General features: G+C 41.2%; 3 protein-coding genes across 5 annotated transcripts; 1 reads left to right on the top strand and 2 right to left on the bottom strand.

Moving 5' to 3' along the window:
- Positions 1–409: 409 nt before the first annotated feature.
- On the top strand, positions 410–2,633 carry zdhhc22 (zDHHC palmitoyltransferase 22; the record flags this gene model as incomplete). Its single annotated transcript, XM_083910273.1, has 2 exons — positions 410–965; positions 2,356–2,633. The coding sequence occupies 2 exons, from the start codon at positions 410–412 to the stop codon at positions 2,631–2,633; spliced, it is 834 nt and encodes a 277-aa protein (XP_083766399.1).
- A 1,204-nt stretch (positions 2,634–3,837) lies between these two features.
- On the bottom strand, positions 3,838–7,554 carry cipca (CLOCK-interacting pacemaker a). 3 transcript variants are annotated; one of them, XM_083909963.1, is made up of 3 exons: positions 7,448–7,554; positions 6,922–7,091; positions 3,838–6,228 (listed from the first exon to the last, which is right to left on the bottom strand). In XM_083909963.1, the coding sequence occupies exons 1-3, from the start codon at positions 7,551–7,553 to the stop codon at positions 5,443–5,445; spliced, it is 1,062 nt and encodes a 353-aa protein (XP_083766089.1). In that variant the 5' UTR covers position 7,554; the 3' UTR covers positions 3,838–5,442. The 3 variants fall into 3 exon arrangements, with proteins under 3 accessions (XP_083766089.1, XP_083766090.1, XP_083766091.1); XM_083909964.1 differs by having other exon boundaries at positions 3,838–6,225; XM_083909965.1 differs by having other exon boundaries at positions 3,838–6,156.
- A 2,086-nt stretch (positions 7,555–9,640) lies between these two features.
- pgfb (placental growth factor b) lies at positions 9,641–25,941 on the bottom strand. Its single transcript, XM_083909962.1, has 7 exons — positions 25,855–25,941; positions 13,417–13,453; positions 11,623–11,819; positions 11,450–11,529; positions 11,186–11,215; positions 11,018–11,080; positions 9,641–10,713 (listed from the first exon to the last, which is right to left on the bottom strand). Exons 1-7 carry the CDS (start codon positions 25,915–25,917, stop codon positions 10,692–10,694), a joined length of 492 nt encoding a protein of 163 aa, XP_083766088.1. The 5' UTR covers positions 25,918–25,941; the 3' UTR covers positions 9,641–10,691.
- Between the last annotated feature and the right edge of the window lie 885 nt (positions 25,942–26,826).

The following is a 26,826-nucleotide window of genomic DNA, read 5'->3' as shown; positions in this document are numbered from 1 at the left end:
GTCATGACGCCATCTGGAAAATCGAATCGGCACAAATTCTTTGCCAAAGTTGTACCATTTCAAGCTATAGACGCAATTGTAGCCTGGCTGAAAGGAAAACCCCGTCTACTCGTGTCAGTACATTCACGTTGTGTCCTGTGTGGACACAGCATTAGAGGTCAAATTCTTACACACTGGACCTTTAAAACGTCGGCTACATCACACATGATTTACAACCAGTCTTGAGAAATAGTCAGTGAATAACAGTCAGCAAATAGTCTTGAACCTGATTACTTATACTTAACCTATTACTATCTAATTGTATTTCTGAATAAAAGAAAGGCCCTGGATGATGATACAGCATGTTTTGGTATTGGAGTATAATAATCGGGTTTCTTTCTTCCAGATTCTTCTTCACTATCACGCAAACATGTTCACCAGGATGTTAAAACTGCGGCTCCTCAACGCTGTAGCTCCTGCCTACTTCTTCACGGCTACTGCAGTCACCTTCATCTTACACTTCTGCTTCTTCATCCCAACATTATTCCCAAACCCTGACACGTCGCCGGGGGGTTCGACGACTCTTCACATGGTGGTTTTTCTCTTCTTGATGTTCAACGCGCTGGGGAACTACATAATGACTATCAAATACCCTGCTGAAAGTGCCAATGAGTCGGGGGTCCCAGTGTGCTCCCCGCACTGCTCAGACATGGTGGACGCTCACTACCTCCTGAATGGTCGTCACTTCTGCAAGCTGTGTAAGAAAGTTATTCTCAAGCGGGACCACCACTGCTTTTTCACCGGGAACTGTATCGGCAACAAAAACATGCGCTACTTCATCATGTTCTGCATTTACACGTCGTGCACGTGTTTGTACTGTTTGGTTCTCGGCGTGGCCTTCCTCACAGTGGAGTACTCGCTCTCCTTTGAAAACCCGCTCACCTTCCTGACTCTTCTCCCCTTCTCCACAGGCTACTTCTTCATGGGTGAGTTGTAATCACGTTCAACCTGTGGGTAGTTATTAAAGGTGACCTATGTAAAATATGTACAACAGTAACTTAAACCCTTTAACACCGAATGTTTGCGCCGGGCAAAACTGGGCAAAAACACTTACTCACAGCACATTTTCTGGCCATTTTATGGTTAAAATAAGCAAATATCCAGATGGACATTTCAAAGCTTTGGTGTTAAAGTGATCAAAATATTTACTGCAATTCCAAGAGCCCCTTTTCTGGTGCAGAAACGTTCTCATTTACCAGGGACTCAACCTCAAACTTTCTCCCGAAAGAAGTAGCTAGTTGCTGCAAGAGACTTAGATTACCAGGAAATCTAGAGGGATGGGGCTGTATTACGCAAATTTAGCCGGTTTTTCCTGTGTTATTAGAGACTTTGGGAGACACTGACGTGAAAGCATTTATTGTTCGGAAGGTCTTTGCACACAGGACGGAACAAAAGTGCGAGTAAAGTGGATGCGAATTATAACGTTGCAGAGGGGACAGCAGCTCAGCAGCTATATTTTTTCTTGTTTTGGGAAACAAACACAATTAAGCAATCCGAATCGACGCCATGTTGAATGTTTGGACTATAAGTCGTCCACAACACTCGTTCTGATGTGTTAGCTGTGAATTCATCGGAAAAAGGAAGCTCCAGAAACGAGCCACAATCAGAGAAATTGCGCGTCCAATGTGAATGCTGTGTTGATTTTAAAAGTACTTCAGGCATACGAATAATTTGCACTTGCATTTTATGCCTATTGGTGATTTTTCCACTGTACAGCTCCAGCTCGGCTCTCTCATCATAGCTCAACTGCACGCAACTGCCGTGACGTCGTTTTTATACGCGGCACAATCAAGTGACTTGTAAAGAATTAATCAAAAAGATTAGTTCAATACGTCCTGCATGACCAGAGCCATGTCTGACAGTCACTGAACTGAAATACAGTGGCTTGTTGCTCGCTGGATTTCAGCAGTGCTGTCGCTAAATACGCCAGATTTTAGATAGATATTTCCTTTGCTAAATGTAGGAAAATTAACTCATGATTTCATGAAGTCTTTTTAACTGATCTACAGTTCGGCATTGTTCGGTTTGATTCTTGTGTCTTGTACGTCGCGCTCCTGCCTCTTCCAGTGACGACACTCTCTGACCAATCAGTGGCGGACATTCTGTTGACACCATGTTTTATTATATTCGACTAAGCTCGCTTGGAACCATGCCAGAACAAGTGCTAAAAAAGTACCAGGTACCATCACTAACGGAAAGGCAAAAAAGACTATATATAAATATATACAGTATATATACTGTATATAATATTACATATAGCCCCTTTAAAGACATAATGCCACGTGAATGTCTTTTCTTCTACATTTCTACTCACAGGAACAGTCTCAGGCTTGCAGCTGTTTGTCGTGCTGATGCTCTACGTGTGGCTGGGCATCGGCCTGGTCTGTGCAGGATTCTGCTGCCAGCAGGTCCTGCTGGTGGCCCGGGGCCAGACCTGGTGTCAGATGCAGCGAGGGCAGCTCGTGGACAATCACAGCCCCTGGAGAAACAACCTCATGGATGTTTTTGGCACGCGCTGGATCCTCGGCCTCATTCTGCCTGTACAGACTGTGGAGATGGGCACTGATGAAATAGACGCACAGAAACAAGACTGAGTGGGAAAACACAACTTCACATCAACATCTCCCAATAGGCCACACAAATGCTTCCCATAAGGTTATCATTTTAAAATGGATGCTTTATGACTTTGCAATATTTAGTATATACATTCCTTTAATGATAGGAGCCATATAAACAATGTGATAGTAATACAAATGCATAGTATACATAGGTTGTTATAAAGCAGTGTTAAGAAAATATAAAAATAATTTTTTGACATAAACATGCAGTAATAAGATGTTTTTTTTTGCTTGAGTTTAAGTTGCCACTAGTCTGTTTTGTGATAATCAGTCAAAATGTGTTGCTCCTTGTTTTTCCGAGTATAAATCACTTAAACGTTAAGGGCTAGCACACAGAAAAACACTGTTCGTTACATAAAGCTTGTTCCATTTCGCCGAACCTGATGTTTTCTACTCACAGGAACGTGACTCACAGTCTGATGAAGCGACAGTGATGTGTTCCCTTGTAAGAATAGATGGGTGTGTGTGGGGGGGGGGGTGTGAAACTGATTACCATAGTAATATCCAGGGTATTATTCACAACGTGCCATAAAATCCTATCATACATGACCCCAAAGATGAGTTCACTGTACTGCTAATGATGGCGGCTGTTGCATAACAATACTAAGGACTTTTCTATGGCTGCTAATCCATTTTAATAACGGATTGTTCCGAGTGTTTTTTCTTTTTAAATAATTGAAACAAGAGCTCTGATTTTGACGCTTCTTAAATGTGAATATTTTCTATGTCGATTAGTGCCAATGTCATGATAAAACGTCATAATTTTAAGGTTTGAGAAACAACAATTTCTTCAACATTTTCTGGACCAAACAACTACTCGATTAAATAGGAAAATAATTGATGGATTAATCGATTACGAACATAATCATTAGTCACTGTTATACTGTGGCTGCAGCTGTGAACATGTTCAATAATGTTTTCGATTTCAATAAGAACACTTTCTAGAGCTATTTTGTCTACTATTACACCAATAAAGGTATTTAAACATAAAAAAGAGGCTCCTGTTGGTTTTTCAGTCTGAGCTGGGAAAGTGCAATAATAAAAAAAAAGGATGAGGAGAGGATTTTATTTAATGAAACTTCATTATTAGTAAAAGTGTCTTTTGTTTAACAAAAGTTACAGAAAGCATGTTTCGCAACAACAGAGAAAAAGCAATGTGAAAATGAATTTTCCCCTTTGAAACAAAAACTGATCATCTCTTTAACGATTAAACTTACAACAGTAGTCCTTTAAATAAATAATACAGTATAAACCTGTACTTTGCTCAACTATTTATGACATTGTCTCTCTCAATAACTATCTTTGCGATGTAAAAAAAGAGAGGAAAAAAATAACAGAAATCTAAGCTGCCAACACACGGATATGGACAAACAAGACACTTTAAAAAAGGCACAGGCATCCAGTTAAACATTATATCCACATTACTTCATCAACACACGTCGCTCAATAAACAAGTGCCAACATAAGTCAGTAATCTTTTAGCTTTTAGCTAAAGTGCAAGAATTCAGGAAAATGAACGCTTAATATTTTTGCCGTTCTGTCCTTTTTGTCTTTATGCCTCTCACTTAATACGACATCATACTTTGCTCGACACGACAAAAAGGTTAAATACATTGGCAGCAGCATATGCAAAATCAAGACGATTATAAGGCTACAACACCTCACGGCAAATTCAGTTCAGTCCCGGCAAACTTCTGCATTCCCACATCTTTCAAGAAGTGACTTTAAAAAAAAAACCCATCTTGAAATAAAAAGTGTTATAAAGTTCTAAAGTGCAGCAAGGAAAACAGCTGTAAGAGTAGTAAAATATCACATAAGTTAAGAGTTTGAATTACTTTGATGGTCAATGTTTTTAGTGCACATTTTAAAAATTTGATTTCCATACCATAACTCTCTGGTGTGGGGGTATCAGCTGGGGCAGGAGGTGAAGAAGTGATATCAACAAGATGCTAGATATGTTTTGACTTCCCTCTACACACAGCACTGGCTCTGAAACCAAACACACAGGTTGTTTAGGATTTGTTACCCTGCTGTGCCTCTGTGTTGTTGTTGTTGTTGTTGCTTTTATTCTCAGACAACATGACTGAACGCTCCTAAGAGGAAGGCTCTGACTGTTGTTTGTGCTTATGAATCTTAGGAGAAGGTTAAACATAGGGAAACATAAAAAATTAGTCAAGATCAACTCTAAATACATCTGCATTCTGCCGTATTTGATCTAAAAAGTAGACATTATGCCTATTATTTTCTCCATAAAAAAGAGACTCAGGGCATGTGTGAGGAATTATCGCCATGTGTCCTCACATGTGCTCTAAGGGAGCAAATTATCTTTTTGGGATTAAGTATGCCTCCAGGTGGTACTTGGTATAAAACGTTTGAGAACCACTGCTCTAAAGACATGCACTTATGCAGTTAGGAGTTCCATATAAAAAAGGCAAAGTCCTTTAGCAAGTTATTCTTGCTTCTTGGAAACCAGAGAAAACATCATAGACAAAGGTTTCAAATGTAATAATGCTACCTTGGTATAATAATGTATGCACTGCAGCTTGATATTTTGAGCTTAAACCACCCAGCAGCTCTGAAGGGTTTGTTTCAAATATGAAGACTGTACAATCTCCAGACAAAAGCATTAAAGCATTATAAGGTTCAGTTCAGTTTATGTTGCTTACTGGATTAGAGTGGATAAAAAGAAAGCTTTTCTTCATATTTTGTTTCATCTCATTCAATAAAATCATCAGTTTGTTCCCCAGACTTTGAAATCACTGGTCACATGCACATATACACTAAATTATGCCAGGATTATCTGAGCTTTAGTTCCCAAATGCTCCTTGTCTGTGCCCTGCAGAGAGAGCTGGAGTTTAGTCCAGAGCTGTGGGTCCCTGCTGCTCAGAGCCTCCAGCAGCAGGGCAGTCTGTTCTCGAAGCTGCTGCAGCTGGCACTGGGTATGCCTGTTCTCCTTCATCAGCTTCTTTGTGCGCATGGTGATCCCCAGCAAGCCAGACTTGTTGAGAATATTGTAGGTATTACTGAAGCGCTTCTGTTTGTTGCTGTCCACCGAGAGGTCATGCTGGTATTCGTCAGCATGGTTCCTGTCACTTCCCACCTCTGGCTTGAATTCATCTGTACAGGAGAGCAGAGTGCTGGTGTCTGTCAGCAGGTAGAGCGACTTTTCACTGAGCTGCTCGTGATTATCATCAGTCTGTGTCTGGTTGTGTCCTGCGTCAGAAACGGGGATGGCGTTGAGTGGTGGCTGCGGGCTGGGGGAACTGTACGGCCTGTGGCTGTGGTGGTGCTTTTTCTGTCGCTGGTCATTCCCTGAAGTTGAACACCCCCTCACCCTGGAGGATCCCAGCCTTTTAGAGGGCAAGTCTGCAGGCTGAGGGGCAATTCTAGGGTATGATCGTGGAGATGACATGTGGCCTTTCAACTGTCCGACATTTTCAGCGCACGTCTTTGGAGAGTTGCTGCTGCCGTTCGATACCATGGGTTGGAGGAGGACCACCTGTGATTGAGGCATAAGTTCCAAGGGTGAAGGAAAGCCCCATTGTTTTTCTGCTGAAGCCATCAGGGGCTGCTAGAGAAGGAAAATACTTTAGTTTGTGCTTTAACACAATACGGGGGGCTATAATACAGTGCTTTAAATACGAGATTCATGGACAAAGTTCACTGAATGCATTGTAGAAAAACTGTAACGGTCACCAAAGCTTTATATACAGATTCTCTTTCATCATAATAATTAAAAAATAAAATTGACTTTTATTTTTTAATTAACCTACTAATATAACTCTAGATTTAAGGATTTACAAAAAAAAAAAAAAAAAGATTTAAAAAGATTTATCAAATGAACATGAAGAAATGAAGGAACTTTTGCAGGTAAATCTAAAGCCACAACATGTCAATAAAGTTTTAAACAACAAGAAAAAGCAACAAAACAAAAAACATAGAACGTGTGCAAGTACTACCTATTGCGTGTCATTTTCTAATTGTGAATAAATTAATCTGCATTATTATGCCAGAAATTCCCAAAAATATTATAAATGAAAGGAAATTAAATATTACCTAAACCTAACAGGCTAAGGTCATTAAATATTAAACCTTCCTCACCTGCTAAGGAGGAGAATATGTGCCACTTGCTGTATCGTTTGCCAATTCACAATATTTGCATTACAGTAGTGCAAGCCCCATGTTATCAAGATTTAAATCTCTTCCAAGCATAAAGACATAAACGGTGCTAAACACAGGCAATAAAATCATCATTGTAATTTACCTGATTTGGGACAAAGTGGTTCATTATGATCATTGGAGATAGTCCAGCAAAGGAGCCTCCCATCACAGCCAATTGAGAACCAGCGGGGTCCTGGCTGAATACGGACCGTGTCCCTCCAGCTCCTTCATATTCGGACAGATCGACTGTGCTGAGGTTCTCGGAGCTAGCATCTGTGGAGGGGGACATTTGTAAAGGGAAGAGATTGACCTTGCTGTTGTGTACAGTAACTGAGACCGGACATTAATATGATGAAATCAGTGGTGGATGCAGATAAGCATCCTTAGTGTTTCTTTAAAATGACACCACGGACCTGCTGAGGAGGATTAAACTTAATACAGGCCAACCTTCCTAGCGAAAATAAAGGTAATCAGGAAAACTGGCCCATTGGAGAATAACCTACATAGAAAAGTTGACCTAGATCCCCAATTTGATTAGAGCTCTCTAGACTGTCGTCTCCTCGATGAGGGAATTGCCAACGATACAGTACACACTCTACACCACTACTAGCAATGTAACTGAAACAAACCTGAGAAGCCTGAATCTCTCTCCAGGTCAAGCTTTGATGTCCCGAGATGCATCGCCATGGTGAATGCTGTTGTCCCGTGTCTGTGAGGTCTACTATAACTACTCATGCTGGTCTCTTCTGGAACAAAAGAATCAGTGTTCAAACTTCACCAATATGATCGAGGCTTCAATGGAGTTCAGTTTGCTTTTACCTTGAGCTTGAAGTGCAATTTGTTGTTTTTGTTCAAATCTGGCACAATTTCAACTGTTAGGACGCATAAATTCAATCGTGGCATATCATAATTTTATTCCTAGGCAATTTTAATATTAAAAAAAATATTGTCTTCTCCCCCAGAATCGTGATATTTCAAGTCAAGCTTGATGAACACAAACAGCTCGAAGTACAAGTTCACAGTTGACCTAAAAAAGTATTTGAAGTTCTGTTCATCAGTGTTATCTGTAATCCAGAAATTTGAAAATAGATGTTTCAGTTTCATTTGAAGCATGTTAACTTGAAGTCTCAAATCGTCACTGCCAGTCCAGTTTTGAGAGGCTCAATTAATTTGTGCCAAGCATTTTAATACAATACTCGCTCAGTGCAGAGTGCAGAGCAATGATGGACACTGGGAAACTGAGTCCTATTGGCAGAGCTTGGTGATTACTCGAGCTTAATTTGCATTCACTGCCATTTCGGTCTCACCTCATTTATTTATGGAGAGTATATGTATCTCAGTGCCAAGATGATGCAGTAGCTCAGCTATAAACGTATATTTTCCATTTCTTAAAAAAATATCGCTCTATTGATCCTGACAGCGACAGACAATAGCGTGTGTGTGCATAAATATATAACGTTAAATGTAAATAAACGACAGAAACAACACATACTGGGTGTCTGAACCCTGCAGTTTGTGTGCTATCGGTTGTTGTGGACCTCGTACCTCTGTGAACAACTACCCAACTTTAAATAACAGCAACTAAACTGCGATAAGTAACATAATCTTACGCCGAGAAATGCAACATCAAATACATTAACATTAGCTACTCCAACAGTTAGCATAGTTGGCTATGGTTAACGCTAACTAGCAATTAGCCCGCCACTGTGCTATCGATATCATAATTCAACTAAGTATATATACATATATTATATACATTGTGTATATATTACATACTTACTAATAAGCCGTTTGCTTGAAAACATAAATCGCTCTAAACCGTTGTCCACGGTAACAGTTTTCCACTTGATACACCCCTATCGTTTTTTCTATTAAGCTAATGTTAGCTACGCCCTGTTTACGTGCCTCGGTTATTGGAAATCCCTCATCTTAGTCTTGCAGGCAACTGCTGTTAGCCCATCATTAATGTCGCTTCAGCGCGGTTCTTCAGTTTGCACTTAATCGATGGGCTTTGAAATCTCCACCCGCAGCATATTAAGTCATTGTAGTAATTATTTTGGGAAACACGCGAAATAAATCCTTCCTCCGCTGCTGCTGTGTTGTCCGTTTCTCGGTGGCACCTTTAAGGCAACACCGAGGACTCATTCTCTCCGTAGCAACGTGACTGGCTGGATACTGACGTTGCCAGGGAAACAGATCAGATTCAGGTATATTGTTGTTCCAGGGAGATGATGAGGCAACATGAGCGTTTGTTGATTGTCGTGAATGCGGCCCCTGTGGGATTGTGTGACTTAAAATCGGTTACGTGAAGATCAGACAGGGATGTAAATCAGTGTTTCCCCTAACTTTTTATATGGGGACCCACTTTTTAAACCCCTGTTCATAATTTAGTGGCATAATACTAATATTAGTGTCTCTTTAGTGGAGAAAAGTGATGCCATTGCAAATTCGTTTGCTATGGGTGCCCTTCCAATCAAAAAGGGTGCCTTTAAGAGGATGACAGTGTCCCAAAGGGTGTCCTGAGAGGAAATTATATTCAGTGCTATACAAAAAAATGCCCATCTCTGTGGAGGTTAGAGTGTTACACAATGAATTAATGAACTTTTACACAGAATAAATATCAGAAGACAGGTTGACAACATAACAATTTATTTCTGAAATAAATATTTAAATGAAATAAAATGCTAAAACAGTAGAAATGTTACCTTTTTAATATATTTTCATAGAGATTTTCTCTGTGTAGTACATGAAAAAGAACATCATATTTTTTTACATAACTACTTCAGTTGATCCCTTCTTCACTGCAGGGTTTCCGAAAACAGACAGAGTTAAGACACCTGAGCTGTGGGCTCATGTGAGTCGAGTGTCACCAGGGTCCACACAAACAGAAATGCGTTCAATATAATATCAGTGGAAAAACCTTGTGACCGCGTTAGAAAAAGAAAACAGTTGTCATCGATATCAAATTCGAGTGTGTTGTGAAACAGACGTTTCTCTTTCCGCGTATACTATTCTATCAAAGAACAAGTAAAAAAAAGAGGCTTCATGTGTTTAGGACAGGTTGATATATCTATGTATACATACTTCTTGCAAACATCTTCAGTTGATTTTTTAAAATGTATTTAATTAAAATGATTTGTTTTTCCTTTGGTGAGAAATAGGAGTTAAATACTTCTTGTTTGGTCACGTGACATAGCTATAGATAAATGCCATATAAGTCGATGACACAGTTGAGTGTAACTTGTCCTATATTCGTATTTGACCTCAAAAACACTGTCATATTGAGCAGTTTTGAACACTGTTTCCATGAACACTAGAGGGAGACATTACTTCATGTACAAGGCAGCTGCACATGAAGTCCAACTTTTGCTGTGGTGACAAGTCAAGGAGTCTTGATAACAAAGAGGATAACAAATGAACAAAGAATGACACACTTTTTTTTTTTTACGTGTTGCTGTTCCAAGTATATTTAGCTGTATCAATAAATATAGATTTTAAACATAACCACCTTTAAATACCAAAGAAATCGGCAAATTGCAATAACTGATACAGTAATAACTAGTATAAAAGAAAAGGCATCAGTCTGTTTGATTCTACATTGCACTGGCTCCCAAGGAAATCCTTTTGTATCATGTGTTGAACAGCAGTGTTTTCCACATTTCAAAACACACTCCTTTTTTTTTTGTGAACCTTGTGGTTACAAACAATCTGCCCATCAAGCAGAAGGGCATGTCAGCAAAACAACCCAGCGCTTTGAGTCTCTGGCTGCAGACACAGTATTGATAGATGAGCGGAGGAGACTCGTGATGCCGTCACTGGGCTGGAAATAAATAATGAGCCACACTGCAACAGGGGGTTGGGTCACCACTGCAGTTACCTTCGAGGGATCTGGCACCTATAGGATGCAAGAGAAAAGAATGTAATGCTTTTTTTTCCATTACTATGTTAAAACATACAGTATATAGAGAGGCTATACGAATATATGCAGTATAGAGCGTCTTATACCCTTTTTTCCCCAACACAATCGGCAACTATATCAACACACCTTATGCAATATACACATAAGAAGCCTGAATATGTGACCTATAAACACACACCCCCACGATGTCCATATAAGGAGTTGTGTATTATTCTGTATTAAGGCTGAAAGCTGTTAATTGGTCGTTGGGAGGTATTTGAATGAAAGATTGCGCCATCACCTGTCACATTCTTTAATTTTTTGTCGCTCCTTCCTCTTCCTTCCCCTTCCTCTTTGCCTTTTCCTGCAATGAGAGCAAAATCAAGAGTAAACCTCCGTTTCCCGAGTTTTATCCTTTTTGTTCTGTATCATCAAAGCGATGTTGCAAGAGCAAATTCACGGGTCTTACCTTTCAACCTTCACCACAGGTTTCTTTACTCTGAGGAACAAATATTTCAATAAATTAAAAATAAATAAAAATCACAATAATTGTAAACATTTGCCAACCACCATGTTCCAGAAATTATAAGTAATTACACCTAATTTGTTTTACCCAATTAGTGACACAACTGTGTTGCTAATGTATTTTCCAGTGTGTTTTTATACAGATAATAGTTGAAGGGTTGGCTCATGCATAAATATTCATGACACAAACTATGTCTTGTTTTCTTACCTACATTCACATGACTGATGCTCCACAAACGTCATCTCGACATATGCCTGACCCGGCTCTGATGGCCTGATTTTCAGCAGCTGGAGGACAGAACAAGGTCACATGATGTCAACAGCAGTGCATTCAGTGACGATAAGAGCAGCAGTTCTGAACCAGGGCTTTTGCTTTCTTACCTCCATGGTGACATTGGTGGTGCGGGTCGGATGACACTCCATGTTCTCGTCCCCACAGCAGCCCGCACACCTCACCAGCGGCACGCAGGAGGGGCTGTAGATGTGCTCCACCTCCGTTGGGTACTCGTGCACCACCTCCACGAGCTTCTCGATGGTCCGGCAGAAGCTGCGACTCCACACTTCTTGGAACATTAGCACTGTGGGTGAGAACAGCAAGCCGAGTATGAGCCTCTACATCCCAGTTATCAGATAAATGCATCGTTTCACAATGCAGTTGTTTGACTGTAAATGAAGTTTAAAGGTGCATTATGTAATAAATCTAAATCAACTGGCCATAAAATCCTCCTAATATGTCACAGAGACTCAGGAATAATGTTCATATAACAAACTGAACTCACCAAAAACAACAGTACAGACAAAATATTTGCATTATAAAAAATATTTTGCAGACTGCAAATCTCGCTTATGTTTTGAAATCATGTTTTGGCATGTGGTGCCACCTACTGACAGCTACCAATCATTGCAGTCAGTAGAGTCTCAGCTGCCGAGCAACCACGGGTTGCCAGTTACGTCAGATAACGAAACCTAAAAGACCTCGGTATTTTGAATTTGAATGTAGTAACCGTTTTTGGCCACATTCTTACATATGGCACCTTTAATTAGAACCACTACAAACCCCCACCTCTACTACAGCGCAAGTCAAACCATGCAGTTGATGAAAGCAGTATCACTAACTTAATAATTCTGCAATGACATGCTCATGCAATGTGCAAAGTAACCTAAAACCCAATATGGCAGCGTGTATCCTGTTTTATCCATTTTTAATTAAAAACGCTTACATAACAAAGGGATACTTGAGTACAAGCATCTCACCAGAAAATAACTTGAAGTTGAAGTCATTGTTGAAGTTATATAATATTACTTAAGTAAAAGTCTTAAAGTATATGACATGTACTGTAGTTAAATGGTAAAAGTAATGGCAGCTCAGTGGTTGGGGCTAGTTGTCTTTCAACTGGATTGTGGGTTAAAGGGAGTAAAATAACACAATTTATTTCGGAAATGTGGTGGAGTAAAGGTTTTGCGAGAAATGTAAATAACAAATTAAAGTACTTTTTTACGTGAACTCTGTACTTAAGTTAGTATTTGTACTGTGTTACATTACAACACTCATGTACAGTGCGCGCTTTCCTGTGGGAGTATAGTACGTGTGATGCACTCTTCCGTCTCTGGCCGAACAAACAGAGAAGGAAGAGAAAACAATCACTGAAAACCCGGCCATGAACGAACATGAGCGAGCTCAACTGCCCCGCAGGCACCCTCTGGGACTGCAGTGACCCCAGGGTTTGCCCACTGGAGCCTGACATCATAAACAGCTGTTTATAAAAAGCAGACAGGCTGGGAGGAGATGGCCGGGGGGGGGAAGCATCATCTACATGTATGGTGAGGAGATGAGCCCGTGAACTGCAGTACTGTACAGCACCGCGGGCCCGGTTCACTGGCCAGTCACTGCTTCTTCAAACTGGCTCTGTGTCTGCTCCATGTCCTCTAAATCCTCCATAAGTCTTTTTTAGCAGCATTAATTTATTAGATTAGATTAGAAACCAAGGAGTTGAGTAACACACTGCATGTCCTGACTCGTTCTCAGACTGAAATCATAGACACGCTTACTGATTTATAGTCATCAGCAGCGCGTGACGAACAGTCAGACAGCCTCTAGTTTAGTTTCTACCGCAACCACAATTTTCTTCAAAAGTGACACCCTATTTCAAAAATAGAACAATCAAAAACACTTACCTTCAGTTGTACTGTTTATACTCGACAAGGGAATAGTCTGGAAAAATACAAAAATGAGAGCAAAATGAATATTTATCCAGGGCCTCAGGGTCACTGTGATTTATAATTATATAGACAAACAGAGCAAGCATACATGAATCCATACACACATTTCCATGATATGAATACAACATCGGGCAGCCTTTATATCACATTCCTTTGTCTTCTAGTGGTGGTTACTGAACTACTAGTAAAATTAAGTGAATGATCTTCCATCTTTTCCTGCAAAACAAACAGCAGATTCATAAAGATATATATGTCTCATATTTGACCGTGTGCCTAAGTGTTTACATTCAAAAGCTGTTTCCTGTCGTGTAAGATTCAACTCCCTATTTATTTTCCCGTTGTCTATTTCCTCCTCTGTCTCGATTCTTTTTTTTTTATTTTCCCATCATCCCATGATAAACAGAGTGCATTTCCCATTCGCCTGGGAAAACACAAAACCTTCCAGCTGACTCCATCTCCAGGAAGGGAAATCTACATTTTAATAAAGATGTCCTCCAGCAGGAGAGCAAGGGCAGGCGTCAGTCAGGCGACCTGCTTCCTCAGTGTCTCCACATCGCTGGTGTTACATGTCACTGTTTCCATGACACACGTACCCACAGGCACCTTAATACTTTATGTGCAAAGTATTGTGCCACAAAAAAACTTTACCACTTGTTTGTTTTTTTACCTTGTCTTATATATATTAAGTACCTTATAACAGGGATATTCAGTGGCCACATACAGCACAATTTGATCTTCAGTGGGCTGGAGCAGTAAAATAATAGCATAATAATCTATGCACTCCAAATGTTTCCCAACCTAAAGAACATGGACATTTCTGGACTAAAATAAGTGCAATTTCAACACTATTATGCCTAAGTTAACCATTTACAAAGGTAAAATATAATATTTCACATTCTGATTAGATTCTAATCACAATTTCACAAATTCATCCTGGGGACCGGATTGGACCCACTGGTGGGCCGGTTCTGGACCGCGGGCCGTACGTTTGACACCCCTGGGTTAAAGGGATACTTGAGTAAAACCAGAAAATGACTTATGTAGAAGTTGAAGTCTTAAAGTATATATGACATTTATTGCACTAAATAAGTAATAAGTAAGCAATTATTAAAGCAATAAGTAATTTTCTGACATTAAATGTACTTAAGTTTTAGAAGTAAAAGTATTATTATAATTTTTTTTTAAAGTGAGGAGTTAGGATTGAGCCACGGTGGATGTGAATGGCAAAACTAGCAGCTTATCTATTCTGATTTTATTTGTAAATAAAGAGTAAAAAGTACTCAATTTATTTAGGGAAATGTAGTGGAGTAAAAGTAACAAATAACAAAGTAAAGTATTTACAAGTATTTGTACTGCGTTACATTACAGCACTGCTCTTTACACCATCTGTCCGCTGCTAAATTGCATCCACTTCCTGTTATGAACCAGAATGAGGGTGAGGATAGCATCTGTCGGCACAGTACTACACACACACTGCAAAGAAGTGATTAAAGAGGAATGTCCTGCTTTGATGATGATGATGATGATGATGATGATGATGCATTCACACTCGCGCAAACATTTCAGAGGTTCCTGAAAACTGTCACTGAGATAAGTGTCAGGCAGGTCTCTTCCCCTGCAGCAGGAACATGACAGCGTGACAGCCGTCATATCAACAGATAGAGATTCCAGTCAGCCACTTTAGGCTCCGTCCTCCCTGTGTGAGGGGGAACTGATGAGGCAGCTCCCTTATTTTCAAAGTGGCCAGTCGTCCGGCTGAAATGCATAGTTGTTCCCGCTGACAGCAACAGAGTTGTTCTATAGAGGGTTATTCACTGAACTGTGTGTGACGGGACACATGCATGGGAAAGTACGGTGGCCTGGAAGTGCAAACCGTTGTTACAAAATGTGAAACACTTTTACAAAGCGTGAGACAAATTTACAAAAGCCAAAAAGCATTTGGGAATGTACTAAACGCTGCAAGTGACCAAGAAGTGATAAAGTGAGCGGTCAATTCTTTTTATGCTAAGACACAGAACATACTTTTTTTTAACATATGAACTGCCAAGATGAGGCTTGTGGAATGACATTATAACATTTATCTTATTTTATTTTAAGGTTTTGAAGGTTAGGGCAAAATTTTGATATAAGAAGTAGTAAAAAGATAAAGTCAGTGGCTCTTATTTTGAAAGCCAGGTTGAAAGGAAGTGGTGCTATATAAGACTGGCTGAACGTTTGGTCAGCTGGTAACTGGTTTGCGTCTATATATACAGCGGACTTGTAAGTTTTGCATCTTATCAACTCGTTTACAAAAATGTACATTCCCTGTTCCATATTAAGTAAGTGTATTGTGGCTTTTGCTCATTTGCTTTGCAATGTGTAGTTTTTTACGCAGTGTTTCACATTTTGTAATAACGGTTCGCACTTCCAGGCCACCGTAGGAAAGCCACAGTTCAGTTTTGAGCTGCAACGAACCTCGTTTGGTCCATAAATGTCAGAAAACATTAAAAAAAAAATGAAAATGACGATGTTCTCGAATGCCTTGTTTTGTCCACAAACCAAAATGATTCAGTTTTAATGGTTTCTTTGTTATACGGAGCAAAGAAACAAACAAAATATTCACATTTAAGAAGCTAAAGCTTAAAACGATGAATTAATAATCAAGTAATTGTTTGTCATTTTCACTTCCTCGTGTTGAATGCCACATTGCACAGTACGCTCTCTTTATGAGATTCACTGCTCATCACAAGGACTGTTTTTGGCGTCAGTTGCCCTGGAGAATGTGGAGAGGTGGGGAGGATTTTCTAACCTTGACATCCCTGACACCTCCTGCGTTGGAGTAAGCTGACCAGAGGAAAGCTGCCGCATTAGAAGAGGCTGCTGCTGCGTGAAGCTCCTCACGTAGTCATTCCTTGTGCACTTCACGCTATGAACTATGTGATTTTAGCACTTGTGGGGGAAGAACACTTTACATTGATATGTGTATAAACTTGTCTAATAAGCAGCAGCAGCAGGATCACTGTCATTGGTATGAAGTAAAAACAACTCAGTTTTCCCCTTGTCCTCTGTGAAGGACTAAGATTTTCATTTACTGTTTTCATTATGTTGGTTGTTTTACGACCTTAGAGACAAATCTGTGTCAGGAACACAAACTACTAACTAACCAAAAACAAGTCCCCCCCCCCACAGTGTCATTACACTCCTCTATCATTGCAAGGTTTTTAAACACTGAATCCACATCTGTGTCTGGATCATTCAAATGATGACTGACGAGAAAACATCCACCATCAGCAGGTTAGGGCCATGAATTTATGGTGTTGACACCCAATTTCAGTCTGCCATCTGCAGCCTCAGCAGAAATCCAGATTCACATTCTTCATAGTCACGTTTTTTTTTTTTTCCAAACGTCTCAGATTTCAATTCTTGGCGAACAAGAATGGAACCCAGCCACTGCAGCTCGTCTGACTCACGGTTCAAAACGCCGCTCATTTCTGAGACGATTTTCCTGCTCGCCACAGTAGCAGAGAGCAGTTATGGCATTTCCATCCACACAGCTGCCAATCACTCCATGTTTGTTCTTCGCCTACCGCTTTGTTTTTATTTATATTCCAGAAGATCAGCAGTTTCAGATTCTCAAACCAACCGGAGTGGCACCAACAATCTATGTCACAGTCACATTTTGTCCTCATTCGGATGTTCAGCGTTCGCGTAAACCTGGATGCTGAAGAAGAGATGAATCATCTGAACTGAATATGTTTTCTAAATGGTTTCTAAATACTTTCTATGTCCTATATTCCACAAAGATGGGACTGTACTATGACTTTCATTTGATTAACTGCTAAACTAAGAAATTACTGAGCAAAATGTTAACGCATCTTAAAACCCATTTTCACTCTTTGGCTTTCGACACAGTATGAGACGTTGTTTTTGTTGTCTTTTTTATAGTTTATTGTATGACCTGTTTATTTTTTATTTATATGTTCTACAGTATTTTTTATTGTTTGTTCTTAGGTCTATTATGTCGCACCTTTGTATGTTTTATTTATTTATCTCTGATGTACAGCACTTTGTTTCAGCTGTTGTTGTTTTTAAAGTGCTTTATAAATAAAGTTGGATTGGACTGGATTGATTAATCTCCTGTCTAAAAGTCTAATCTCACGGGATAATTTACACATTTTAATATACAATGAGAGTCACAGTCCCCTGAGGAAAGTCTGGGCACTGTTCCCTCGTTGCACGAGATGTTTTCCTCAGATCTGTTCTCAGATCGTTTTTCCAAGCAGTACAGGTCGGGAGAAAACTAAAATCTACGGTAATTACAGCAAGAAACGGTAGCAGCGAGTGTCCTCATGCTTGACTGCAAATGCGTTTCAACAACCAGTTTCCTTTGTTTTCTAAAGTCTCTGCTGCAAAAGTTAGTAAGCTGCTGGCTGAGAGTTTGCCCAGTCCTCTGGGTCACATCAGAGGACCTGTGTGTCCCTTGGCTCCCTCTGTCAGGCCACAGAGGCCCCAGGCCTTGTTAGTCTCCACTCCCACACAGCTGAACTGCGTCATCTTTAACCTCCTTGCTTAAACCCAATCTGTCAGGGGAAGGGCAGTGAGCAAAGGGAGCCAAAATAAAACATGATGGGGACCAAGCATCATAACGCAGAGAGTCAAGCAGGGGAAGGAGAGGGGGGAGGAGGTGGTGTGCAATTCAAGAGCAGGTACCATGGTCAGTTGCCAAAAAACAATGCACACCAGCTAGGCTGCATATTCCACAAATCAAATACAGACTAGTTTCTTTGTCAGACTGGCCTAAATAGATAAGACTCCTTCTCCTGAGTGAGTGGACTGGAAAATGAGGTGAAACTAGATTCATTCATCCTGAATTATTTTCTTCTCTGCGCTAAGCGAACGCATGTCCTGTGTGCAAGCGATGTGAAATATGAGGAACCTGAAGAGTTCCTGTTGATCGCTATCAATCACGAGCAAGCTGAAATCTCAATAAATAACCAAATCACGAGCCACAAATTCATGTCGAGACATTCCAAACTTGTCGTCACTTGTCAAATTCTTAAATAGTGACAAATGCAAACATCTACATATCAGTATAATCTGTTTTATTTACAGTTCTGCTGCTGCTGCATATTTTAGTCTTCTATCAATCTTTTTTTTTTGGAAAACCCCTACTCTGCTCTTGTCTCTTGGTCGCAAATACAGATCCAAGGTCTTGGGCACAGTTCCATCATTTTATTTTAAACCATTTGGTGAGAGCCACATTGTGGATAAACAGTGCATAGATGAGATGCAAGCTTGTGAGGAAAGTAGTGTCAAGGTCGCAAAAAAATGAAGACCAGAAACAGAAGACTATATATCCTGGGTTTGATTCAACTGCAGCTCGACCCTGAACATGAGAGAGCACACAGGACAGAGGGCACTAAAGCAGAACGAGTGAATACAAACAGAGGCAGCATGAGTGTGGAGTGTGAAACAGAGCTATACCTCCCACTCTCACTGATCTCCCTCATCCATCCTTATATTGAGAACCATCAACGCCATGACCATCACATTAATTCTCAGGCCTCCACACGGGGGTTCTGCGGGTCACTGTATCCATGTTCCATCCGCCACAAAAGAAAGCCAAGTTCTGTTTTGTATACACGAGGAGGGCGAAAACGGCAATGGCAGTGGTGCCGTTGCACGAAGTCTGACAGTAACCAGCTGGGTCTCTAGGGGTGGTCAGGTCAAAACACCAACGTGTTTAAACCTGAGAATGTGGTGGACGTGACACAACAAATTTGCAGTAACATAGGTGAATGGAGCCTGTGGATGCACAGGGAACCCACCCATGTCTGTGTAGTGTCACTTTTCCCACTATACAGCGCGACTCTATACGGTTTTCCATTACTATAGTACCTCCTCAATGTGGGTGGAGTCGCCATAGATACGCGGCACAAACACACAAACTAGTGACTAGCAAAGCAGTTGTTGTCCGTGTACAGAATCATTAGAATCGGTTCATTAAAAAGATTTGTTCAGCACTTCCAGAGCACAGACTCACTGAATTACAATACGACTTGAAGGGTGTTGTGATGCGGCTCACGATCCCGGGCTTTAGCCAGTGCTAAATGTTGGAGATTAATGCATGTTTTGGGTTTAAATCTATTTAAAGGTGCATTATGTAATAAATCTAAAGCAACTGGCCATAAAATCCTCCTAATATGTCACAGAGACTCAGGAATAATGTTCATATAACAAACTGAACTCACCAACAACAACAGTACAGACAAAATATTTGCATTAAAAAAATATTTTAGGGAGTTTGAAATCATGTTTATGTTTTGGCATGTGGCGCCACCTACCGCCGTCTACCAATCATTGCAGTCAGTAGAGTCTCACCTGCCGAGCAACCACAGGTTGCCAGTTACGTCAGAAAACAAAAGTTAAAAGACCTTGGTATTTTGAATTTGAATGTAGCAACCGTTTTTGGCCACATTTTTACATATGGCACCTTTAACCAATCTACAGTTTGGCATTGCATTCCTGTGCCGGACGTTGCGCCCATGATTCTTCCAGTGACAAAACTCTCTGACCAATCAGTGGCCAGCTCAGATCGCTTGGAACCTTGCCAGAGCAGGTACTAACACAAAGTACAAGGTACCAGGTACTATCACTAATGGAAAAGCAAAAAACAAAAGAAGTGCCATATGTCGTGTATGAAGCTCTCGGGATGAGAATGGGTAGGGCTCCAAGAAATGACTAGGCCTGGATAATGAACAGTTCATTATCTAACCCTTCTGTAAATAGTGTGTTGGTATGAGGGAGTGACACAGTCATCCCCCTGCATGCTGCTCAGTGGGGAGACAAGGATTATAGCCACTCAACAAAAGGCCATACCTTCTAAAATCTATGCCGGCTTAAATCTATGATTATCTCTCCGTTAGACTTATAACCGTATCTATCGTGACATCACCCACAGTAATGTGAACTCCGGTTGTGAAGCCTCAAGCTTTGTGATTTGTGTCAAATTCACAGACGTCACCTGCAACCAGGCACCGATTGGTCAATACTGGCCGTCAATCAGTCAGCTGTGCTGTACTTTATCTGGATGACGTGATCATTTACAAAACTGACATTTTTCTCAGGACAATGTTGACAGAAGTGGGATCGTTGTTTCAACGACTTCCAAGGAGTTGCCCCCCAGTGGCTATTCAATATATTGCTACTCCCGCGTTGTCCTCCTCCAGCAAACCGGAATTTTGTGACATGGTTTGACTATGACTAAGTCTGTACAAATAAGAGTTCCAAAAGGTCCTTCTACAAGGGCTGAGGTTCTACCTGGAACATTTGCTTCTGAAAAACCCTTTCCAGAAGAAATGGTTTTTCAAGGGTTCTTGGTAACACTAATGGTTCCAGTAAGAACCATTTTGATCCAGAGAACCCTTTAAAACCCCTTTCCTGAATAAAGGGTTTTAAAAGGGTTCTTGGTGAAACCCTCCAAAAGGGTTCTCCTATGCAGACAAGCCGAAGAACCTTATATGATTCTACTTAGCACTTTTATTTCTAAGAGTGTAGTCACTACTTTACTTCTGAACTTCTGGCTTTAGCTTATTTAGTACAAAAGACGTGAGAATGGTATCGATGTTCTCATCTGCCTCTCAACCTAAACGGATAAATACTCCTCTTAAGACTCAATTCTTTTTAAAGATAATTACATCTCTGACACTGAGTTTGTTTACCGAGTTTGGAGTAGTCCACAAAAAAAACCAAGCAAAAACGGGATCAAGTGACAGGAGAGCGGTAAACGCTGATGTAGATAAACACCGTTTCCTCAGTATATGTCCATTAATGCATGGACAAATGTCTCCCTGAGGACACATCGAGATACACACACACACACACACTGGATAAACTGTTCACTCCAACCCCAAACTCACACACACACACACACACACACATACACAAACACACACGACACAGGTCTTGAGATAAGGCTGACCGGTGGTAATTGTGGTCTCTATTACAGTAAACGCTGCTCTCCCTAAGTAAACCACAGTAAATCACGTCCAGATGTGAGATTAAAGCTCACTGAGTAGTCGGCTGCCCCGAGCAACAACTGCTTCGCCTGCGTCGCAGGAGGAAGGAGAAATCCATATTTCCTGATTGCGATTGAGACTCTCTCTCTCTCTCTCTCTCTCGTGGGCCGAGGCATTTACAACTAGAGAGGAATACCGCGGCGATGCAAATAAAATGCCGCTCGCATGTCCGAACATGCAGACGTCGGATCTGTAAAGACACAGAAGACACAAGAGGGAACTTGAATTCTTAATGTTTGATTGTTGTTATCGATCCGTCCACTTATGAAGCTCCATTGTGTCAAAACTGAAAATGGGACATCATGCCATCGACACTTGACTGTAGGGATAGACCGATTATCGGCCTTTTTTTAAATCTGCAATCGGCCTCCTTGACTAATAATAGGTATCGGCCCTGAAAAAACCATATTAGTCTATCTCTGCTTGACTGTTGAACAAGCGTAAAAATAGCGTGAACATAAACACAGACACACACATGCGCGTGTGTGTGTGTGTGTGTGTGTGTGATATACAGATGGTAGGACTCAAGTCTTGTTTTGTTGCTGGTGATTATGCAAAGGAAACACCTGCCTAACGTCATGTCCTCATAAACACAGACACGAGACGAGAGCAAGGGGGGGCTGACTGAGGCTCGCCGTCTTCTCTGAATAAAAAAAAGAGTCAAATGAGTTGGAGCAAGATGTGTCTCCCGTATCAGATTTTTGTGGTTTTATCAGATAAGAATGTTCACTTCACTTCAAAAGAGACATCGACCAAAAGAATGTCATCATCTCATACCAACGAGGCTTATCATTGCCATACTTCACTGACTTTCTAAAAATAACTGGAAGTGATTTAAGAGGAATTCTGACTCGCGCGGGTGATTTATGACTATTGGCAGCCAGGTTTGCTTCTGTGGATGCAAGATTTCACTTGTATGTTCATAGACGCCGACACAACTGGTGCGGCAGTGAAGATGAGATGCTGCACGTGCATTCCAGTGGTTTCGTTATAAGGCGGGCAAGGCAGGTACTGCACTTAATTCAAGAGAAATCAGAAATTGCAGTGGTGGTCTGTACAGGAAGTACCAATAATACATCAAATGGAGTACGGGGGGGGAGCAAAATAAGTGTTTTTTCCATCTGTGAGCCGTGGTGAAAGAATGACTCAGGGGTTACTATTCTTCAGAGAGGAAACCCAGGTGCTTCCACCACAGTCGAGAGCCAGTGCTGTGGACGTACATGTGACCCAGAACAAGTGCATGAGAAAGGATCACGGGTTCACACAATAACAGAGCGCTGCATTCTGGTCGTCAGCTGCGATATCGATTGTGGAAAAAAACAACAGCATTAATCAGCTAATGCAAACTGACGCAGGCACCCAATGACGACAGTGCTTGCATATTCTAAGATCTCGCTTGTAATAGCATGTGACACTGAAGTGGAAGCTTGTTGAGCGCTGTGTGTGTGTGTGTGTGTGTTAGTGTGTGTGTGCTGCTGTTGCTGCTGCTGCTGCCAGGTGCTAACAACCTGTTAAATAAGATTATGCATGTTTTCCATGTGCCTGCAGCAGATCAAATTTCCTACGGGGATAATAATAATAATAAAGTTGAATAAGAATTTATAGCACCAATCATGTCTCATTTTTACAGTAAACTGGTGGTTCCCCTGGAGGTCGAGACTTCCACAATGTGTTTTTTTAAATAACGTATGACCTCTAAATGACTAAAACTATCACGCTTTGATTTACTGCTCTTATATTTATTGGATTGTGGACCATTATGGCTCATTTCACGGTAGCTATGCTGTAAATCTCTGGCCGTAAATGCAGAATTATGAAACACTTGACCTCATGCTCTTTAAAGCATGAATGAATAATTGTGTAAGTAACAGTAAGTGACACATATTTATGGTCGTACAACCCAAGTGAAAAACATTAGACTTTTTCCAACAAGATGTTTGCTCTTTCAACTTTGCTCCAAGCCTGTCAGTTTCCTAAAGGGGGCTGGATGGATACACGGCCACCAGAAATGTGTCATGTTGACACTACGTGCATGAAAAAAAAAACTTTTGGTGGCACTTGTTCGCTTAAAAATTTGTGAAAGATTTACTTCTTCAAATATATTCACGACGGGAAACTTCTTTTCCAGGCGATCTTAGAGCCAAAAGTGAAGTGAAGCTCAAACTCTCGCTGACCGTCTGTACGAGAGGCTTGACAAAGAACCTCTGAAATTAAGAAACAAACGCCCTTTTTGGCTCTGGATTTTGTCACTCCTGTTTTGACTAAGCATGAGCCATGAGCTGCTTATGAGGATTAGTGGAGATGTGATGGTCATGCCTCTCCCCGCTCATCCTCAACTCGGCAACAGCTGCAGATTCTCTTGTTAGACAATGTGGTGGCTGTGGAGCTTTTGTCCAACTTTGGAGAGCATGACCGAGTCAGTGTTTAATGCATCTATGAATGTGCGTCTGTAGAACCCTGGCTGCAGGGTTATAACTTCTACAGGCAGCGGCGGCAGCAGCAGCAGTGTGTGTGGAGTGTTACCATAACAGTGATAGAATGCAGGATTGACCTGGTGGGGCACTAAACATGAGAAGCGTCAGAGACAGCTGCCAACCCTCAGCCACCTTAGGGAGGAAATCAGAGACTGAATGGGCTCAAGAGCCCGAGCGTTGGCACGAGTCCTGCTGTACAAGCACATCCTCTTACAAGTGTTTCTTACGGCGTGACACATGAGTCCTCACTCCAGTTTCAACTCCATCCTGTTCTGGCACATTTTAATGAAACAGACTATAAAAGCAAAGCCATGCAAGAGAAGAGAACAGAGGAGCTTTGTGCTAATCCAGTGTTGCCTGACAATGATATGAGGAGCCTGAAGTGATGTTTCAATAGAGATTTCACACACACACACACACAGACAGACAGACAGACACACAGACAGACAGAGAGAGAGAGAAAAAACCTTAAAGCTGCAGTGTGTAACCTTTGCTGACTTTTGTTTGGTCTTTGTCAACAGAGAGGATGCCACATTATTTGTACGCTGCTTCTGAAAAAATGTGTCAAGCAATACTATCGGACATGACTGAGGGGGCATTTGCGTGTATACACAGCTAGTGCAGGGGTGGGCGGAGTTAAGACTCATTTATCAAATCAAAATTTTTAAGCAACAGAATTCATGTCAAAATCTTTTCATAGGCACTATACTTTGCGTTTTCAGCCATGCTCCAACTTGACACATCAACTTCCTGTATGCAGCGGAAACGTCGCCCGGCGACACAGCATCTGAACACCGCTACACTGAGTTGTGCGTGTGGAGCTGATTTGGCAACGGTAACAGACATATGTTCGCATTTAAAAGTCATGCACGACAGTTGATCCATTACCACATATGAGTGCCTAATCCGAACCTTAACCCAAGCACAATTCACATCGTAATCCTAACTTAACCTAAAGCCTCAGGAATGGGAATGTGAAATGTAACTATATGGGTCGCTTTGGCCAAATCTTGAATATGACCCATAGGTACGCAGGCAGTAATTTTAGGGCTAGGCAGTAAATTACAGACAATGACATAAAACAAATTAACTTGACGCTTATGCCCGGTTTCCACGACTCGACTCCACACATGTCGGACTTCTTCCTCGTGCCTTTTCCTGCGACGGCACTGTGACCAGTCAGTGCACGGCAGCCTGACGACGTCAAAAAAAGTACCAGGTACTATCGATAATGGAAAAGCAAAATAACAACCAAGTACGATGCTTTTAACCACTAAGCGAACTGCTGGTGGAAACCTCATCGAAGTTGGGTGACGACAACACACCCAAGGTACCAGATTGTTGATATGTATACTACCACTAGGGGGCGCCTGTTTTAAAAACGTACTTATGGGTTTGTTAATGTTTTGCTGGATAAACACTTTCTCTCAGTCCAAGGACCTTGTAAACAAAAATGTCTTACCTAAACATCCTTTACATCCATATAATCCCTCTTTTTTTTCTTTCTTTTTAAATAAAAAAAAATCTCACCAACATAGAAACCTGATCTGGATGTAAATCTACACTGAGACAAAAAAAACAGAGCTCTTCATACAGGAGTGAACCGGCTTTCAAAACGTAATTATATACTCTGGGTAATCCTCGCCCAATAAAAGAATGAGTCACTGTGCATCACGAGTTCTTCGGGGAGCAATGCAGTTAGTCACGTTCCAGTTTATGAATGAAGTCAGCGGGAAGTGGCGCCCATTTAACACAGCACATATTCATATTATTATTAACAACAACAATGACACTGAAAGAAAGCAAACAATGAAGTTTCACTGGGGAAAACAAACACATAAGGATGTGTGGGACTGTGTTACCTGTGCAGGTGTGAGCAGCAGATAAAGCGCCACCGCAGCCTCCATGACAAAACCGAGTTTCATTTCGCGATGTCTGCAAGCGGGAGGGGGGGGGGGGGATGTGAGGGGAGGTGCAGGCTCCCGATGTGTCCTCAATTAAAAAAAAAAAAAACAATCCAACAAAAATGGTCAGGAAAGTGTCCGAGAAGGACGAGAAGATGCTGTGAGAGAAGTTTCATGTGCTGCTGCTGTGACGAGGAGCGTGACGTCCCGCAGCTCCGCTGACGCGCGCGTAAAAAACCCTGTGGATGAACTCCCTGAGCAATAAAAGGCCAATATTATAATGCTTTCTTTAAGTTTTTTTTTTTTTAAATAAATACAAAATGATCCGCTTAAAAAAAACACACGCACACACATGCACATACACATTCACACACCCACTTTCAGTTTTCACTGCAGCTCTGAGCTCCAGCCTCCACAAACACACACTTGCCTCTAATTGCCCCCACACTACCTTCTCACAAGCTGGCCATTTAAATCTCCTCCCCTTCTGAGGACATCATGTGTCTTCACTGAACTCACTCATGGGGATTTTTTTCTTTCTTTCTCTTTTCCTTTCAGCTGCTGTATTCTGTGATGCTGTAAATGGGCTTCATTTCTGATTTCTAGACTATACACCGGGTGATTTAACACCGTATACAGATTCACCGCATCTCACATCTTCTGAGGAGTCCTCGAGGTAAACATTAAACATGGGTGAAATAGTTGTCGCCGGGCCCAGATTTTCCCTCTGGGATTGTCAGCGTTTAGTGCACTGTTTGCAGAGACACAGCAGGAAGATTCCACTACTGTTGACACACAGAGTTAATCTCCAGTGTGGGACTTCTGTGTTTGCAGAAAGCCTGGAACGAAAGGATTCCTTGTGGGCTTCCACACATTCCGTCCACAGTGCTGAGAAGCTCCGCTGCCTAGTGCTATTGTACAGACCACACA

The sequence above is a fragment of the Microchirus variegatus genome, assembly GCF_963457635.1.
Source record: "Microchirus variegatus genome assembly, chromosome: 2".
Lineage (NCBI taxonomy): Eukaryota > Metazoa > Chordata > Actinopteri > Pleuronectiformes > Soleidae > Microchirus > Microchirus variegatus.
Note: the sequence above shows the minus strand (reverse complement) of the source record. Positions and strands in the feature narration are given on the sequence as shown.